The sequence below is a fragment of the Lepisma saccharinum genome, chromosome 10, assembly GCF_977018435.1.
Source record: "Lepisma saccharinum chromosome 10, izLepSacc3.1, whole genome shotgun sequence".
Lineage (NCBI taxonomy): Eukaryota > Metazoa > Arthropoda > Insecta > Zygentoma > Lepismatidae > Lepisma > Lepisma saccharinum.
Genome location: NC_139238.1, coordinates 26189907 through 26209783, shown reverse-complemented (window position 1 = coordinate 26209783; position 19877 = coordinate 26189907). Strand labels below are relative to the sequence as shown.

At 37.5% G+C, this 19877-nt stretch overlaps 1 protein-coding gene across 1 annotated transcript in view; it reads right to left on the bottom strand.

Moving 5' to 3' along the window:
• The window catches only part of Ufsp2 (UFM1 specific peptidase 2), an 89547-nt gene extending 78901 nt beyond the window's left edge, over positions 1–10646 (bottom strand). The window contains exon 1 of the mRNA XM_083129669.1: positions 10506–10646. Coding sequence (XP_082985795.1) covers positions 10506–10544 — 39 coding nt within the window. The 5' untranslated portion in view covers positions 10545–10646. The remainder of the gene's footprint in view (positions 1–10505) is intronic.
• Between the last annotated feature and the right edge of the window lie 9231 nt (positions 10647–19877).

Genomic DNA, 19877 nt, shown 5'->3' with positions numbered 1-19877 from the left:
TCTGGTAATTTACAATGTATTGGAGAAAAGAAACTGCGAGCGAAGCGATCAAGAAAATTTTTCGATCCAAATTTTTGAAAGTTGAAAACAGTATTGATTTAATAGGGTGCAAAAAAATTCATGGGACGGCATGGCATTCTCTTTTACAATTTTTCTCAATCAGATTGTTCAGCGCCCAGGGCCAACTCCCGCTACTTCCTAGCTATGGCTCGGAAGTTGACAAGACTGCAAGAAAAGCAGGTACCCCGAGCGAAGCGAGAAAGAAAATTTTACGAAATGTATTTTTATTTGTATAAAATTTAAAGTCGAGGGGACAATTGTCCCTCTGTAACCCCCTGCAAGTGATCCTGACCGTCTGGAAGAAATATTGCAAGATCGACGTGAAAACTAATTCCGTCTTGAGTATCCTTTTGTCCTGCTACTAGTAGATTCTGCTAGTCTTGCTTTCTTTTACTTCAATGATTTCCGTCCAAGGTTGGAAAAAGGCATAAGCAATGCCCCCTTGTCCCATTGTGGTTGCGCCATTTCCTTTTAGAGTATAATATTGTTTAATAACAGCGACAATATTGCTCTCCACTAAATTTCTAGGTGAAAGTATAATAATATAGGGGCATGGAACGTCTGGAAGGGGGGCAAGGATGACCACACCTTGAAAACGAAGGTCAACCTAAAAGTATATATTTCACAAGTATAATTAGATTTCAGTCATAGTAATTTACATTAATTGTTATGTAATGGGGATGCAGGAATGTGATAATTTCAAATTCAAGTGGTGTTTTTTGAGGGGACAGCACTAGTATCGGGGTAATATGCCCCATGAAAAAATACCTTTCTTGTCCCTTTGTGGAAAAATCTGCGAACGTCTGTGATTAGGGGGCAATCCCCCACCCCCTGCCCGTGCGTACGCCTCTGACCAACATATATGGAATAGTTTATAACATCGAGTAGCAGGATATCTCTCCTGTATGGTGCTGTAAACTACGGAAATAATGACGATGTTTTGTAGTAGTGCATAGCTATTCACCCTGTTGCGACACATGTGCAGAACAGGCGGAAGACATTCTTTTGTGTTTTCTGCAGTTGGTGGATTATCCTAAGTGAGATGATTTTGATGTTCTTTCTTTTCTTAACGTAATAAAAACGTGTCTTACAACCTAAGGCGTCATGCTTTGTGCTCCGCCTGAGGATGAATTGTATGATGAAACTGATGAACGGATACTCACAAAGAGCATCCATGCCGGGATTCGAACTCCCGGATGTGCTAACCACTTCATCACGGAGGCCAGTGCTAATGCACATGAATATCAATCCAAGTTAGCCATTTGGAATCATTGGGAAAGTCGTGTAGTTAGTAAAATGTGTACTTTTAGCATTTTTGATACAATTAAAACTATTTACAGCCAATGCATATTACTCATATTGAACTGGAATGACGAATTTGTGAATTTACTACAGGACTTTTCAAACATCCGCAGATAAGGCTAATAGTTTCTTGCTCATATCTATCATAGTTATCCTGAAATACACGTATGTCAGTTTTCACGCCGCTTACTAGTTTCCAGATATGATTGATTCTGTTAACTGTACACTCCTCTTATTCATAGTTGCGAACTATCTCTCCGGATCCGAGCATGCATGTGAAAAAGAACTGAATCACTCCGCAACGGGGGGGCAGCTTTTCTGATTGTAGTTTCTCATTCGAGTATTTGCAATGAACATAATTGTCAGCGATGTTTTCTCAATCCTTTCATCGTTACATCGTTATTGAAAACATCCGAGAGGCAAAAATACGACATTAAGGAATTAAAAGACTAAAGAAACTACCTAACTCTTAAATGTTAATAATTAGAAAGATTATAAGTGAACCTTCCCGCCTCAGTTAGCGGTAATAATGATGCTTTGTAATCGACGGGTCACGAGTTCGATCCACGGTTAGGGACATTTAATTAAGTGGCTCAGATTCCACTATAGGCTGTAGGTTTTGTCCCGATTAGCCTTTGTGCAACTAAACATTGCAATTTAGTGCAAAAATCAGCAAGCTTGGGCAGTTTTATTCCTTGTAAGCCTAGGTCTTCATGTTAATAAATTATTATTTATGACGTTGGAAAATAATTTATGCTGAGTGGCCAATTTCTATTCCATGGAGAAGAATCAGATGTGAAACATATATAAAACTATTGGTAGTTATTTTCACTACTAATCACATCTGCCCAGTGCGAGAGCTGCAACTGTATCCATTGATTTATGTCGATGAAATTGATAGTCAATGCTTTTGTCTCCTAGTGTAGGTGAATTTGCACTGAAAATATGTTTGTTCTCTCAGTGTTACCTTCACAATACAATTGGCAACATCCTCCAACTTATAAAAATTAATTTTTAACACTCGTTCCAAAAATAGTGACATGATTTACATAGGATAATAATTGTTATCATTTAACTTCGTAGGCATCGTATTATCATCGTTTGACCCTCCAACAACCAAACAGCAATCCCACAGCCACTGAACACATCCACCTACCAGATAGGCAGCAGAGTATCTGTAAATTTTTTTTGGCAAGTTTGGAGACTTGTGATTTAACAATTACTTAGTACGTATTAAATAATCAATGTCCGTTGTTGATCCATGCAGATCTGCAGCTGCCACCTCCAACCACGATTTTACGTACAACATGTTGTAATAATCTTGCGATCTTATAAAAGCAGGAAATGTACTTGAACATTGCAATGGCCTTGCCCTAAGGGAAGTTTTATAATGGAAAATATTACGTAAGATAGCTTCTACTTCTTTAATTTTCGATCGAAAGGCATCTACCGTACTATAAACATCTGGGGGCTGCAGGGAGCTTAGATATGTTGTTGGGGTTTCATCCCCCCTAACCTCCTTGTAGCTCCGTCCCTGGCTGTATGTACTTCGTCCAATGAGTACAAGCTAGCAAAACTGTGAATTTCAACAAGTTTGTAGATAATTCTGCAGCTGTTCATAAAAACTGTGTGCTGTGGTTCATTTTCCCATTTCAGCAAAAAAGTATTCACACTCTTTGCATACAGTGAGTAAATGGGGGAGAAGGAAGAAGTTGCCCCTTAATAGCCTCACTTAGAAATTTAGTGCAGAGGAATCTAATAACAGTTCTTAAACAACATTATGCTTTTATAGAAATAAAAGTAAATACTATTTTCAAACCTACGAAAGTTCCAAGTAACTACGTAAGGAATGGGTAGTGTATTACTTTCTATGTAATTGGACTCTCCCACTAGCAAATTTCTTATTAACACCTCCACATATTTTATTCTTTAGTTGTATTATCTGTATGTGTCTGCAGAATAAATTGCCCATATATTGCACATGAATAAATTATGTGTAGTTCTTTTGAATTTGCGGTACTAAACCACGTTTATACGTACAATAGTCTTTGAACGGCAGAGATGGAAAATAAAGCGCCAGCAGAGAACAATGGTGCCACTGAAGTTGAAATTCATCTAATAAAGTGATTTTAGGTGCGTCGGGACACACACGACCCTGTTTTGTTCCCATCAATGTAATAAAAACAGTGAGTTGAATGAAGGATTTTTTCGTCAGCTGAACTCTTATCAAGGCCCTTGCTCCCATAATCGGAGGATCTGAGCACGCCTAATATTCCTTATACAGAAATAGTGTTATTTGTCGTATATCCAGAAAGTTGATTGATTTGCTTTATTTTACTTCGCTTTTTGTGCCACTTTTGGCCAATTTGCAAAGAAGGGAATAAGTGATGATATGATGAAATTGATGAATGGACACTCGCAAACATCCGCGGCCAAGCCGGAATTCGAACCCGGGACCCCTGGCGTCGTAGCACGATGTGCTAACCACTCCCCCACGGTGGTCGGCCCCAGAAAGTTGAAAGTGAATGAAATTTTTATGGTGTGTTTTGTATGGTCATTATCAATAGTAAGTCTGTCATATTATTCAACTAAATAATGTCTTTGGAAAAGAAAAAACAACATATAATTAATGTATTTTATTTTACATAAGACCTATGCCTAAAAGTATTTTTGTATATGATGACACAGAACTATCTTATGTTGTGACTTCTTTGGGTCTGACTGTAATATATATATATATATATGTGTGTGTGTGTGTGTGTGTGTGTGTGTGTGTGTAATTGGTGATAAAATAACGCAGTAAAGTATTAAGTAAATATATTTTATCCCCCTACTTACAAATCATGAAAGGAGCCAAATTCGAAATTAAGTTGAACGGACATTCAAAATGTTTAAAAATAGCACTATTTCCATAACAGATCATCAAGTATTTTTTACCATTGACCCTCAGAAATATCTCAAACTGACAATGAACGTACATTGAACTTATTTATGATCGACAGCTAAAAAGTCATTCATTTGCGTGGCTGGTTGATAATCCACCACCAGATAGAATTTACACAATATTTACCTAAAAACTTTGAGTAAAGTCACCTTCCCCCTAAAAAAAATCCCTTGGTAATGGACTTTCGTGTTCTCACAAAAAAAAAAAGTTATAATTTGGCACAATTTTTCTTTTGCAGGCAAACCTTTTGTAAAGGTGTACTTGAGTCTGTGCAACCAGCCCTTCCCATTTGTGAACAATATACTGGGGAAATCCCCCGTTCTTCACTGTTGTCATTGCACTACAACCCCATCGTGATTTAGTATTAGGATATAGCGTAGTGAAGAACTGTTTACAAGCATCGCCCAAACCATTGATTCTCCCCCAAAACCTTTCCCTGCATTCTTTTTTCTTTTCCTTGCTCTCAGCATGCGGTTTTCTTGGAAGACTGGCCGATTGTGAAAGAAAAAAGGGACGGCAGAGGATTGTGGAGGGGGCGGGGTTGAGCGCGAGCGATACAGAGGGGGAAACGGCTAGCGCAACCAGCTTAGAAAAGTCGAAGTTAAAATTTACATACATTGCTCTGTACGTCGACAAACTACAGACATTCTAAAGAAAATTATGTAAGATCAGTTTCATTTCTTTGCTGTAGAAGAACAGTTGAAGCTTTCTTGCGCTTTAAAATGTTGATTTAAGTTATTACATACAATTGGCGAGCAAGTGAATTTTACGAAATTGAGATCAGGAAAACTACGTAATAAATAATATATTTAAAAAAGGCTGCGCGACATAACTAACTTCATATTTGGTCTTTAACTCAGTAAAATTTAAATGCCACACACTTGACTGTTCGAGCACAGAAGGTCGACGCAAGAACCTATTTTTTAGGTATCGTCACCAGTGGTGATACGGGCTCTTAAATGCCAGAATGGAAAGTCATTGTGCCAACAAACGAAAAACTAAAGGAAATGCATGAAGTCTGTTTTGTTTTTGATGTGTCTCCTGTTTCAAAACTGAGGAGGCTGATTGAAAACAATAAAGTGCTCTTGCTCGAAAAACTATTCACATCATACAAGGAGTGCAAAGGAAACTGGAAAGTTGCTTTTCACAAAGAATTAGAACTGAAGGAAAGGAAAGCAAGTGTGATAATCCTTTGCATGGCCAGTACAATCATAGAATTGAAATTATAAGAAGAAAAATGTAAATTAGCAAAAACTAATGTTGAAAAGGTCAGAATCATCAGTTTGATTGCTACCACTTGGTCAAGAAAAAATATATGTGATGAATTGAAAGTTTCTGATAATTTACTTAGGAACTTAGTGAAAGAACAAAGAATTCTGCATGAGTTAACAAAGAGAATGAATAGGAAACTGAAACTGACAACACCAACTGGCCATTGGTACCTAAACCTTATGTTACTATATTTTCTGAGGCGTTATTTAACCAAAATTTAAAGAAAAGAAAGAAAAGACTTCATTATTCTAAGTATGGGATGTAGTTCAACCTTACTTTGCAATGTCAGAAATTAGGCAACATACGTTACCTCATATTGGCCAAAACGAGTTGAATCTAAAAGTTGAGATTTTTACTGTGAGTTAGGTTCATGCAGGGCTTCGTTTGTGCCAAATTTCAGAATTTTTTAAGTGGACCCATCTGAGATATTTAAACCGGAAACTGTCAAAATTCAATGAACGGCCATGTTTGAGCGCATGCTGTAAAAAAGGGTTGAATTTCTAAGCACTGATATTTTATTTACAGACACCCCGTAGGCAGGTCTACACATGAAAAAAAAAAAAATCAAGCCTTAGACTAAACCCCTTCACTGAAAAAAATCAGGTTTAAAAATTCAATTTTTTAACTATCGTTACCACAATTTTCACCATAATTTTCATACTTACGATGCAATTTTAAGCAAAACATACTTGAATATCATAGAAAGTATCTGCTCGTCAAGTCAACCTTGCAGCAGGTTTTATGTATCAATGCGCGCGAGAACTGAGCTCAGAATCTTCCGTGCCAGTCTTTCCTCAACCGCCGAACTGCTTACATCGCAGACACTGAGAAAATCCACAGTATTGCCAACCGCACAACACATCAAAACCCGCATGCATGTCAAGTGGAATGTATTTTTGCTTCTCTTTGTCTCCTGAAACATAAAATTTTAAAAGTACTTTCTGCGCATAGATTATTTAATAAATGTGTCATTACTTAATATAAATGCGAAATATCTTCGAAACATGAGAGCGTGTGTGTATATTTCGAGCACGCAAAAATAAAAATGAACAAAGATAAAAGTAAACAACGATAGGCCCTCTTGAATTTAATGACAATTTTTTTTTTTTTTTTGGTTTAGAAAGAAATACATTTATGAAAAACGTGGTTGCTTCGTCCGCAATACATCCGTTCCTGTAAGACACACGCAATTCAAGTTATACCACCAAAAAAGCATCATTTGTTATTGGTGATATATACAATCAGGTGCATTGTCTGTCGCTATTACTCTGGTTTCAATTTATGAATCACTTCACTAAACCAGGATTCAAATCTTGGTCTGTCCATTTCTTGCGGATAATCACCCTTCCCTTTCTTTGCGCGGAACAGTAAATATGCACCTTCAACAAAGCTTTCATTGCCGCCAGTGGGTGAAACAATAAGCCTCCCCCTTCCCCTCATCGTTGGTTTCTTCAGCCCTGGCGTGGTTTTGCATGCTGGTATCCTTCCATGTTTTATTCCCCCTTCCCCCACCCACCGAGTTGAAGGACGTCTCGTCCAAATAATAAACATGTTTCTTCTCACTGCGATATCTTTTAATACCGCGGAGATTCTTTTGTCGTCAAAAAACAAACAATCGTTTCCTCTTGCTAAACTCAAACAGCAAATCATTCAACACCCGTGATACAATTCGTGCGCACATTGACGGCAAATCACCTCACGCCCTGTTTTACTTTGATCTTGTTGCCGCAAGGAGGATTATGCATTCAAAACAACTTGCTTGTCTTTGAAGAAAATTTCCCTTCGGACGAAGTCCAAAATAACATTCGGGTAAAACCGCGCGCTGAACAGTAGATTCAGCCATTCTCGCCGCTCTACAATAAACATAGGGTTAAAATAGTGGGATGTGCAACACTGGTATCGCCGATTTCACGCGTTCTGCAACGCATTCAGTCTCGCTCGACTCGCTCTAAAGTTTCAGTGTCTCTTCAACGCACTACACATTGCAGTTGGCGAATCTACGGTTCCAAGTTCGTCTGCACAGTGATTGCAACCAATTAAGTCCATACCTGCTAATGGATGTACTATTTTGTCTGTATATTACAAATTAAATAACTGTTTTCTTGCAAGTATGCAGTTGTGTCGGAATAGAACCCGTCTCAGTGGAACTATGTTCTTGCGCGCACGTTTGGAACTACATATGCGAAAACCTGCTGCAAGGTTGACTTGACGAGCAGCTTAGCTACAAAATGAATTTTGATTCAAGTCTCTAGCTCTAATGGTTTTTGATATAATTATTAAGGTTTCTGAAAAGTGCTAAATGAGCAAAGAAACCTATACACCATGTTGGAAAAATGGCTACTCCAGGAGAACTAAAGACAATAATTTATTTTGAACATTGGTTCTGATATCTAGAAACATGTACAAAGGTATGTACTAAAATTAAATTTTTCTAAAATTGTCATGCAACCACCATTGGATCGTTTGGCATGGAATGACCCTATTGCGGAACATCTAGTTCAAGGTGCCATTATGCTTTTTACACGAAAACAAAGAAAATTTTTCACATACAGAGTGATTTTTTTGATTCCTTTCTTCGCTTCCATAACACACGTTATGGCGGGCACATTTTGACTCAAGTTGTAGGTATGCAGTGTTTCCAACCTTCTTCACCGAAACATACCTACTATCGTGTTCGTCACCGGTGAAAATTGTACATTATGCACAGGTAACTGATGGATAGCCCGGGTAGCTGACTGATTGCCCCACGAACCATTCACGGATAGCCCCATGAACCATTATGCACGGTAGCTGACGGATAGCCCCAAGAACCATTTCCGATAAGGTTAGGTTAAGTTTGGGTTGGTTAGGCAAGCATAGTGAAAAAAAAGGGGTTGGAAACACTGACAGGGGCTTACGTCATCAAACGTACACAGCATGCAGTTCACGTAGCGAAAGCAATGGCAATTTTGCGTCGGTGAGATATTTCTCTAGAAAAATACATGATTTCCGGGTCAAATATATTCCACAATGAAAGACAAAATACCTCGACCAACGTTGGAAAGCTTGCAGGAACTCATTTTCGTAAGTAGTTTCTCCTGTAAAAACGAAGAAATGTGTTTCCGATATACCGAACTGTTACCGTAGTTTCTTGTGTATAAATGAAGAAATGTGTCTCCAATATACCGAACTTTTCCGATAAGGTTAGGTTAGGCAAGCACAGTAAAAAAAAGGGGGGTTGGAAACACTGACAGGGGGTTACGTCATCAAACTTATGCAGCATCTGGTTCATGTAGCGAAAGCAATGCCACTTGTGCGTCGGTGAGATATCTATCTTGAAAAATACATGTTTTCTAGGTCAAATATATTCCAGGATGAGAGAAAATACGTCGACGAACATTGGAAACCTTAGAGAAACTCATTCCCGTAAGTTGTTTCGGAACGACTTGAGATGACCGGACTCCTCTCCGATTTTCTTCATATTTGGCATACTCACTAATTGAGGCCTCCTAATCACGAATCTGAAGTTAAAATTTGTAGGAAACGTCTAGAAATTGCAAAATATGCGAAAATAAGGCGTTAGTTTTCGGAATGGAAACTGTCGATTTTCGCGATTTTTTTTGTTTCACCTATCAATGATTTATTTCGCAATTTTTTACATTGCTAATGTACTATTCTGCATTGCGGAACGTTTCTTTAGGTGAAATAATGAATTTCTAACGAAAATAATGTCTATTTCTTACATTAACGAGTACTTACTGTTGTTCCTTATTTCCCACAAACCATCCACGGGTAGCCCCAAAAACCATTGGCATAAGCCCGAAAATTCACGATAGCCCCACGTACCATCACGGGGACGAGGTATGCCTACTAGGTTAGGTTAGGCCTGTTAGGTTAGGTTCCATTAGCACTCCTTTCGTTCAATTTAGCATATGCGGACAATACGAGAGCGTATTGTGCTCTCGTGCAGAAAGCAAATGGCGGCAACAGCAATAGTGAGTCGGAAATAGATTTTGTAGAAAACCACATGCATTCGCATTAAAATGGATCAAAACTACATTCCCGAACATCAACAACGCTACAGAAAATGATTTGCGTAAGTACTTTCTCCTATAAATTTGAAGAAATCCGTCTCCGGTATAGTAAAGTGTTACCAAATATACTTATTCCTGATACTACCACGACACCAAATTTTAACTGTTTGCCTAACCTAACCGAACTAACCTAACCATCCGCCAATGGTTCGTGGGGCTAGCATCAATGGTTCGCAATTTCTACACGTGACCGACAATTTTTAACTTCAGATTCGTCATTAGGAGGCCTCAATTAGTAAGTATATCAAATATGAAGAAAATCGGAGAGGGGTCCTGTCATCTCAAGTCATACTGTATTTTCTTCTGTAAAAATGAAGAAATGTGTCTCTGATATAACGAACTGTTACCGTGCAGTCTAGCCGACTATCCTGTCTGTTGGTTCAGGTGTCAGAGTCTTGTTGGCCTGCAGAAATGCAGTTTCTTGTGTCTACTATTTGGAAGGGGGCACTTGAATGCTTTCAGAAAGGGTCAGCACTTACAACCCTGGTTCTGTTTCAGGTGCTAACCGCAAATGTATTGTATTATTTTTAGAGTACTTGTACAAAAGCAAAGGAGCTAATTCAATTATTTTTTTTAGTACAAGGGGAAATATTATTGTATGATTAATATCTTTCAGGTCGGTATGATATACCACTATCGAAATCCATTAACGGGTGATAATTTGAAGATTTTCGTCTTGGCTACATATAATTCTACCGTAAAGCTTCATTAAGATTATTCAATAAATATCTGATTTAAAAAATAAGAACTGAAAGTAGTTGATTATGAACATATTGGACACTTTTGTGACTCGGTAACTTCTGATTACATGGTACCGACACACAAAATATAATTATAAATTGGGATTAACTTACGTCCAGTACTAACGACGATATCTTCAAGTGTCGTGACATTGTTGCAGATATAAACAAAATATTATTATTCAGAATTAGATTGACACATTGACACTCGCTAACACGGATTATTTGATTCGGGTATGCATATCGTGTGTCGTGTGAAGCTATCCGCTGTGCAGCTGTGTAACTGACAATTCTATGCCTCGTCTGGGGCCACAGATTGGGTCTCGTTTATCTCACGTAAGTCAAACACCTTCTCGCCGTATTTCGTGTTATGAGAGCATGTCAGAGGCAAGAAAGAATAGGCCAGTCAATAAGGAGGTCCAATAAGTAAAAATCAGGGAAAGCTGGAACAAATTTTATTATCTTCATAAAAGGATTCTTAACAACATACTAATTTTGCACCCCTCTTCCAGCCCGGATTTGGCCGCCATATTGAAAAAATGGCGCCCAAAATCAGTTTTTTGCAAATATCCCGCTTGGAAAGCAAGTTTGAACAAAATATGATAGTTAATCAGTGGAGCGGTCACTTCTGAAGTGAAAATCAGATATGTTGTATCCAGTTGATCCAGAGTTTTTATTTAATAAATTATTTTACTAAAAAATCAAAGACCAATTTAGAGAAAACTTTAAGTACAAACTTGCCTCATACCAGTTATAGCTGATGAGGTAGGGATGTGGACAACCAAGAAGCCTTCTCTTAATGATCCTCTTACCACTCGCTGAGAGATAAAGATGCTGCACCGCCAGATTCTTCGCATTATACCCTGTAAACGCCTTAAAGATTGCGCAAGGGGACTTGTAGCTGTAGAAAAATTGGGCTAAAGTGTTCAATAACGTGTTCAAAATCTGACACTGTTGCATTTACTTCTTAAGATTAGTTTCGAAGAGACACGTGCCGCTTCCGTCTGAAAGCTCCCTTCCTCTTCTACACTCTGTCCCGGGAATATCTGGAACAAGGCCGCGCGTTACATTAGAGAAGGGGAGAAAGCTTGTGGGCGAGCGAAGCAGTACACGCTCCTGTAAGCGGTTAGTAGCTGCAGTCGTTTTCCCTCCACCATGCAATTATGTTCGCTCTCACGGATTCATTGGTCGAGTTACTGTCTTCTCAAGTTACTACTTGTTTTCGTTCGCTGCCCCAGAGATTCCAGGGACAGAGTATAGCTTTCAGATGGAAGCAGCACATGTCTCTTGGAAACCAATCTTAAGGAATCAATGCAACTTTTCGAACTGACGCGACACGGCAAGCTGCACGTGTCACTCCAACTAGGCCTTGTTCTCAGTTGTGCGCGTAACACGGTGAATGTTTTAGACTAAAGGGGGCCGTGTCATAACTTAGCTTTGAAATCCCTGTGTAGGTTGTGGCCTGTCACTTTCGCTTCGATCTGCAAGCTCACTTCAATTCTGATGATCTATTCCACATTCACTTACAAGAATTCTTGCTAGCAGAAGACAAGCGATGTTTGGGTTTCTAACAGTAGCAGAAATACAGACATTGTGTTCATTTGTTTTATGTTAAATATTACAAAATTATGTTTCAATTAATATACATATATTAGCACTTGAGAATACATTTTCAAGAAGAGTCCTTAGAACATTTATAATAGGCATTTTAATAAGAAATAAGGCTTCAAGCTGCCATAAAAGCGTTTTCTTGAGTTTCGCTCTTTCACAATGGAGCGGGAAAAAAGGTGAAAATACTCGATTCTATAGCGCTATAATGGTGCTTCCTAGAAGAAAAATGCACAGAACATTTTTTGTAGATAATTTTATGTAGATTACTTTTTTGTTATAGACTGTTTTGCTGTAAAATGCTTTCCAAGCGAGATATTTGCAAAAAAACTAATTTTGGGTTCCAATTTTCCAAATCCGCGGTGGTAGAGGGGTGAAAAATTAGTATGTTGTTAAGAACCCTTATAGGAAGATAATAAAGTTTGTTCCAGCTTTCACTGATTTTTTTTCTTTTTGGACCCCAAAAGCATCCCTTGTTGACTGGCCTAGAATGGAAGGGGGTACAACTTAAAGCGATAGTGGTGAGATGTCTTTGCTTAATACAGCTCGGTGAAGATAAAGTGCCCCTGTAGCGCTGTCATCGAATCAGTGATTTATTCACGCACCACCTAAAACAACCCTATGGCCTTCCCAATGGTGCAGTGGTAGCGTCGTTGTCTTGTAATCTAGGGGTCCCGGGTTCGATACCCGGTGGTGGCATATAGTGGTTCGGATCCCACTATAAACTGTAGGTCCAGTCCCGATTAACCTTACTGTGTACAAAGTGGACTTAAAACATCAAACCAAAACCAAACCTAAGACAATCCAAAATTTCATTAACACCTCCTAAATTTTTCACAAATTTTTGGTAATTCTGGTTTGCAAATTTACCATCAAATATGAACCCACAATATGGAAATCGTGCATCACCAATTCAGAGGTGTGATAACACGTCTTCTGGACGGGAGCCTGAAGTACACACTCATAGAGTCAAGACATCAGCCGCCACTGGTAATGGATAATTTTCTTGGTAATAGTTGTGCATTTCACTCAACTGATGATGATGATAATAATAATAATAATAAATCTGCATCCTGAATGAGACTAGTCAGACAAAGTTAATGGTGCTGTTTAGGTTCATTGCCAAACTTTCCCGGTGGCAGCCAAAGTGATATAACTGGTAATCTATCAACAAATTCCTTCATCATTGGTTCCGGATTCGATACCCGGTGGAGCATGGCCGTAGGCAGGAAAAAAAATCTGGGGGGGTCACTCATAATTGTTCCAATGTGCGTCGCAAGAAATTTGAATAATAGAAATAATAACAATAATCATTATTAAAATTTCATAATAAACTATTTTTTTTCCAAATGTATTATTATTATTATTATTATTATTATTATTATTATTATTATTATTGCTGTCCTTATATCCTTGAGGAGACTTTTTTACTCTATATGCAGCACAACTGTTTTTATTGTTATTGTTTTGTACGTTTCATGCAGTGTGTACTGAAATGAACAGTTATTATATTTTGTTATTAAATTTTAAATACCTTCAGGAAAAAAGCTTTCAAAGTAAGAGTAATTTTAGTCATAAAGTTTAAGTAGTTTGACCATTCACAAAACTTAATTTTTGGAATTTTGAAAACTGTGGAACCAGTTATTCTTTGGATTAAATGGTAAAACATGACCTGGTGCCTGTATTGTAACCTTAATTTTTCGATCTAACGCTGTTTTGCTTTGGTTATTCTGTTTGAATTCTGGACTTTATTTCAGTTACTAACAATAAAACTAACAAACGGTCTGCTATTTTGTGGGTGGGGCTCCTATGGACCAGTTCGATCCCACTTTCCGACGCTCATATTGTTCCTATCCTTACCAAACAGCATTATATACAACCACTATGCGCTATAGAAGTATGTGTTTTATAGGACCGCATATAGGTTAAATGTATGTACTATATCGACCGCTGGGTGAAGGTTAGTGAATGTAACGCACTACGAAGCTGGATATCCCAGGTTTATACTCTTATCAAGGGGGATTTAAACCCATATCGAACAGGGAATTAAAAAGTTGGAATGGGAATTTTAGTAAAAAATAAAACATTCAAATGCTGACGAAGGCAAATTTGTTGTATAAAAAATAAACACTAAAAACGTAACGTTTCCATCCTCTGACAGGGTGTTCTTCAGACAAAGATTCACAATAAATTGAAAGAGATCTTTGTCTGAAGAAAACCCTGTTAGAGGATGGAAACGTTAAGATTTAGTGTATATTTTTTTGTACAAAAAAATTGTCTTGGTCAGCATTTGACTGTCTTATTAACATGGAAACAAGGCTTAACAGTGTTACCACTGGGAATTTTGGAACAATCAAAGGGAATTTTCAGCCAGATCCAGGAACAGCACTGGAAAGAAGACAGCAGAAGTGAAAATGCAGGAGTTGCAGGTGAGCTGCAACAATTAAACCAGTTTCCCTCAAATTTCAGAATTCAAAATGTTTGAAAATTCTAGCTCGATCATTTCAGCATTGTCTCCTTGTAAAACTGAGAATAAATTTTTGAAAATGTGTTACAACGTTTGGTTTCTGAACTTCCATTAATTCAACATACCAGAAGTTTCGGGGGGGAGGGGGTTGAACCCTAACCCCCACCTCTAAATACGGCCATGCGGTGGAGGTACATAGTGGTTCGAATCCCACTTTAAACTGTAGTCCAGTCCAGATTAGCCTTTCTGTGCATCAAGTGGACTTAAAACACAAACTCTCCCTCCCTCACTCACTCACTCACCTTCTTCATCTTTTGTAAGAGGAATCTTTCCGTCTCAATGTATACAATTCCACGACATGTTCTTACCGTAGCTCGTCATGACAGCGACAGATGGTAATACTCAAATAATTTACTATTGATTAAGTGCTTCACACTGCCTCTTGGCTGCATTTCTCCAGTACTGAAAGAAGTTTCAGAGTAATGAAATCTTGACGAATTAATTTTTTTCTTTGTAAGTAGGCTGAAATTTCGAGATCATATTCTTCACGGAATTAAGAAAGATTACCAAATTAAACTGTCAAATAGATTTGATGTTTTGCAGGATTTAAATGATGATGAAAATATAAATGAAACAGACGTAAATAAGAATTGGGAGCACATACGTAATGCAATAGAATCAGCAGCTAAAGAAAGTATAGGATACCATAAACCAAGAAAAAGTAAGCCGTGGTTTGATAATGAATGTCATAATCTAATAGAAATAAGAAATCAGGCTAGACTTAGATGGTTAAATAACTCGGATGATACAAATCTAAGCAATTATAATAGAATAAAGCGAGAAGTTAACCGCACGTTTAGAAGTAAAAAAAGAGATTACTTGAAAAGCAAAATTGACGAAATTGAAACAAACAGCAAAAATAAAAATATCAGAGATTTATATAAAGGTGTAAATGAATTTAGAAAGGGGTGGCAACCTAAAGTAAACTTGATAAAAGATAAAGACGGTGATTTTCTAGCTGACCCATGCAATATTCTAAATAGATGGAAGAACTACTTTAATGACCTTTTAAATGTCCATGTAGGAGATAAATCAGAAGTAAATGAAGTCCACACAGCAGAACCTTTAGTTCCAGAACCTAACTTGACGGAAGTTAAAGATGCTATTAAAAGGCTAAAGAATAACAAAGCACCTGGCATTGATTTAATACCAGCTGAGTTAATTAAATATGGTGGAAATTCATTAATATGTCAAATTCATAAATTAATTTGTTTAATATGGAATAAAGAAGAAATCCCTCAACAGTGGAAAGAATCCATAATTGTTCCTGTGTTTAAAAAAGGTGATAAAATGAACTGCAATAATTACCGTGGAATTTCTCTACTCTCAACAACATACAAAATATTGTCTAACATTATTTTAACAAGACTAACCCCATATGCTAATGAAATTATAGGTGATTATCAATGTGGATTTAAACGTAACAGATCAACTACAGATCAAATTTTTCACATTAGACAGACACTTGAAAAAAAGTGGGAATATAATCAAAATGTCCATCAGCTATTCATTGATTTCAAAAAAGCATATGATTCGGTCAAAAGAGATAAATTATATAATATATTAGTAGAGTTTGGAATACCTAAGAAGCTTGTTAGTATGATAAAAATATGCACCAGTGAAACAGAAAGTAAAATTCGTGTGGGTATTAATATGTCTGACAAATTTACAATTCATGATGGGTTAAAACAAGGAGATGCATTATCTCCATTGCTCTTTAATTTTGCCTTAGAATATGCTGTTAGGAAGGTAAAAGAAACTAATGAAGGACTAAAGTTAAATGGTGTGACTCAGTTGTTAGCATATGCAGATGATGTAGACTTACTGGGGGATGATGTGAATACAATTAAGAATAATGCTAAAATATTTTTCAAAACTGCTAAAGAGATAGGTTTGGAAGTTAACAAAGAGAAAACTAAATATATGCTTACAGGCCGAAACCAAGTGTTAGGTAATAATCAAAATCTAATTATTGATAACAACTCGTTTGAACCAGTTTCCAAATTCAAATACTTAGGAGTAATATTAACAAATGAAAATTATATTAAAGAGGAAATAAAAAGTAGGCTTAATTCAGGAAATGCATGTTACTTCTCTCTTCATAAACTTTTGTCTTCTCGTTTAATATCTAAGAAACTAAAAGTTAAAATATACAAAACAGTAATTTTGCCTGTAGTATTATATGGGTGTGAAACTTGGTCCCTTACATTGAAAGAGGAACATAAATTGAGAGTATTTGAAAATAAAATCCTTAGGAAAATCTTTGGACCTAAAAGGGATGAGGAGACAGGTGAGTGGAGAAGGTTACATAATTTAGAACTACATAATTTGTACTCATGTCCAGATATTATTAGAATAATTAAATCAAGAAGACTTAGGTGGGCAGGACATGTGGCACGAATGGGAGAGGAGAGAGGAGTTTACAGGATTCTTGTTGGGAAACCAGATGGTAAGAGACCTGTAGGAAGGCCAAGACGAAGATGGAGGGACAACGTTGAGATGGACCTAAAGGAAATCGGTAGGGATGGAAAAGAGTATATAGAACTTGCTCAAGATAGGAACAGATGGAAGGCCTGTGTTGCTGCAGCCATGAACCTTCGGGTTTAAGAAGGCTAGAGAGTTAGTTAGTTAGTTAGTTAATATTCTTCACGGTTCAAATAAGTTCTTCGTCACTGCTGCCTGAAGACTATGTCAAAATCCATTACCTTGTCACACACGGATCGCTGTTTTCTACACTCTTCTTGCTCTGGTGTCCTAATTGCGAACAGTCCTTTTCCCAAACAGTCCTAATTGCGAACACCTGTTACCTGAACACGAGTAACACTATATTACCTGGGAGGGTTCTGTCCTAATTGAGAACACATTTTTCTACTTTGGGAACTACAACTTTCTCTCACACTTCCTGACTTTTTAACTCACTTGCAGACTTGACACTGGTCAGTGCCTTATGGTGGCTGTTGGCTTAACAGTTGCAGTTGAAAACTTGAAGCATGTCAGTTACAGTGGCGGCTGGCCAAGTGCAACAAGTGCAGATGTTTTCACCTAATTTTCAAATTAATATTGACATTTTTCATTTGCTTATTAAATTAAACTATTTCCCAGCAGAACGCACACGATAATACTCAAATAACACGCCGCTCGGCGCTACACACGTATTGAGTTCGTCCCAACCCAAGAGCAAACACCGCTAGGTTGCGGAAGACTTAGCCGGTTGTCATGGCAACGGTGACGTCACCTAGCGTTGGCCTTGAACATGGTGTCGCCCTCTACGTGAATCAGTTCTCTCGTCGGAGAAAACATCGCATCCAGTGCTTGTGGCAAAATCTTCGCGTTCTCGCGAGATCTTGTTCCGCGTGTGTGTTTCGCGTTTCCTATCGTGTGTTGTGTTCATGTGTTGAGCTGTGGTTTCTACAATGAACCCAGTAAATGACTTAGTGTGTAATTTGTTGCAGACACCATTTTCCAGATGGACGGATGAAGACAAAAAAGGCGTTTTAAATTGGGGTGGGGGGCACTGGCACTTACTATTTGTTTTCATTGCCTATAAATATACTTCTTCACCTGTTATTTTAGGCACGAGCCGCTACTGGTCAGTTAGAATATATAGAAAATCCGACGTGATTTAAGTGTGATCTGTTATTTTCTGTACGAGTACATACGACGCAATTCGTAACTGAAAAGAGTTAATATAATTATTAACTTTTAAAATTAATATCATAAATTTGAACTTCACTTACTCAAATTTCAAAACATCTGACGCTGTTAGCCCTGTCAATCAGGTTAGCTATACGGTTGTTACAAGTTAAACTACCTGTTTCTCTGGGTCACTGACCTTATTTGTTTTTGATAACAGGTATTTCAGTTACATGTGTTCGCAATTAGGACATGGAATTATTTTTCACTTTTATGTGCTCGCAATTAGGACACATCCTTGCTGTTTCATAAGTGCTTGTTTGTTGTAATAAAAATAATAATAATGATTTGGGAGAAATTGTCCCTCTTTGTGAGGGTGACCATGCGTCCCGTTTTGACCGGGACAGTCCCGTTTCAGAGGCGTGTCCCGGTTATTCCGCCAATATTATTAGAAAAACACTATTTGTCCCGTTTTATAAAAGTCTAGGAGTTAGCTTGAAAATCAAATCTAAATTTGAGAGACATTTCATGCTAAATAGAATGTTGATGGAATTTTTAAACTAACGTCATGGCTATACCGTGACAAAACAGTTCTACTGTTTCAAGCACTTCATAATAATCAACATGTTCTGTTGTCGTCGGGAATGTTCAAACAGACAGTTGTACTGCTTTGTGTGTGTTCCGATACTTGTAGAGGAATGAATAGGCTTGACCACATACGTGTAGTTTCAATACAAACCTGCAACAAGAATTTATATTTCTGCATCTCGGCACGAACCGAAAAAAAAATCTTGTGTTGCGTGTCACATTTGTGGTGAACCTTATGAACGGTTGGTGAAGAATAAAGTTGTTCTCAAGAAGACTGGTTCATCTGATGAACACTTGTGGCACTCCTCAACTTCAGTGTCGGGCTAACATCAAAAGTTGATCATAAGGGACTAGAAACCCTATGTAAGTCCTACCGAGATTATAATAATTAATAACCTACCTTTCGACAACGGGAGATCATATTGCATTTATTGTTTATGATGTATCATTTATGTGATCCATACTTTAATAATAATAATTTTGTAATTAGCCCTAATCGTTTTTTCATGGAGGGGTTAATAAACTGACATTCTTAGGATGTCTCGTTTTAGAGTCAAATATCATGGTCACCCTACTCTTTGTTGATGATGCGCCCCGTTAAAAGGAGCATGAAGTTTTCCAATCAATGCCTTTTTCTTCTGTAATTGCAATTCAAATCTTACTCAGTTTTTCTTTTCGGAATAGTAGTACTATAAACTGTACTTCTAATGTAATTTTTGAATATGAAATTTTATATTGTAAAAAAAAAAAATAGTTAATCGTATTGGCATATCGGCCTTACTCGTTCACGAAGGCAGCCTAAAAAATCTTAAAACTTCAACTTTGTTCGATTGAATTGAAATTTTACAGTTTATTTGCTTGATGAATGGCATCAGTTGAGAGGCTGTCCTGGAAAAAAAATCACAAGAATAAGGACCACCCTAACATAACACGGACGAACAAGTACAAGTTTCAATGACACCCTACTGACAATTACCAAATAAGCGAAAGTCGTCACCGACAAGGTTGGGTTACTGAAAACTTGTCTTAGTTTCAAAATTATTTTCCATGCTCCATAGCAACATTCTGTGGATTTCACTCCATTCGCATCCATTGCTTCTTTACCTGAACCCATTTAGAATTGTAGCATA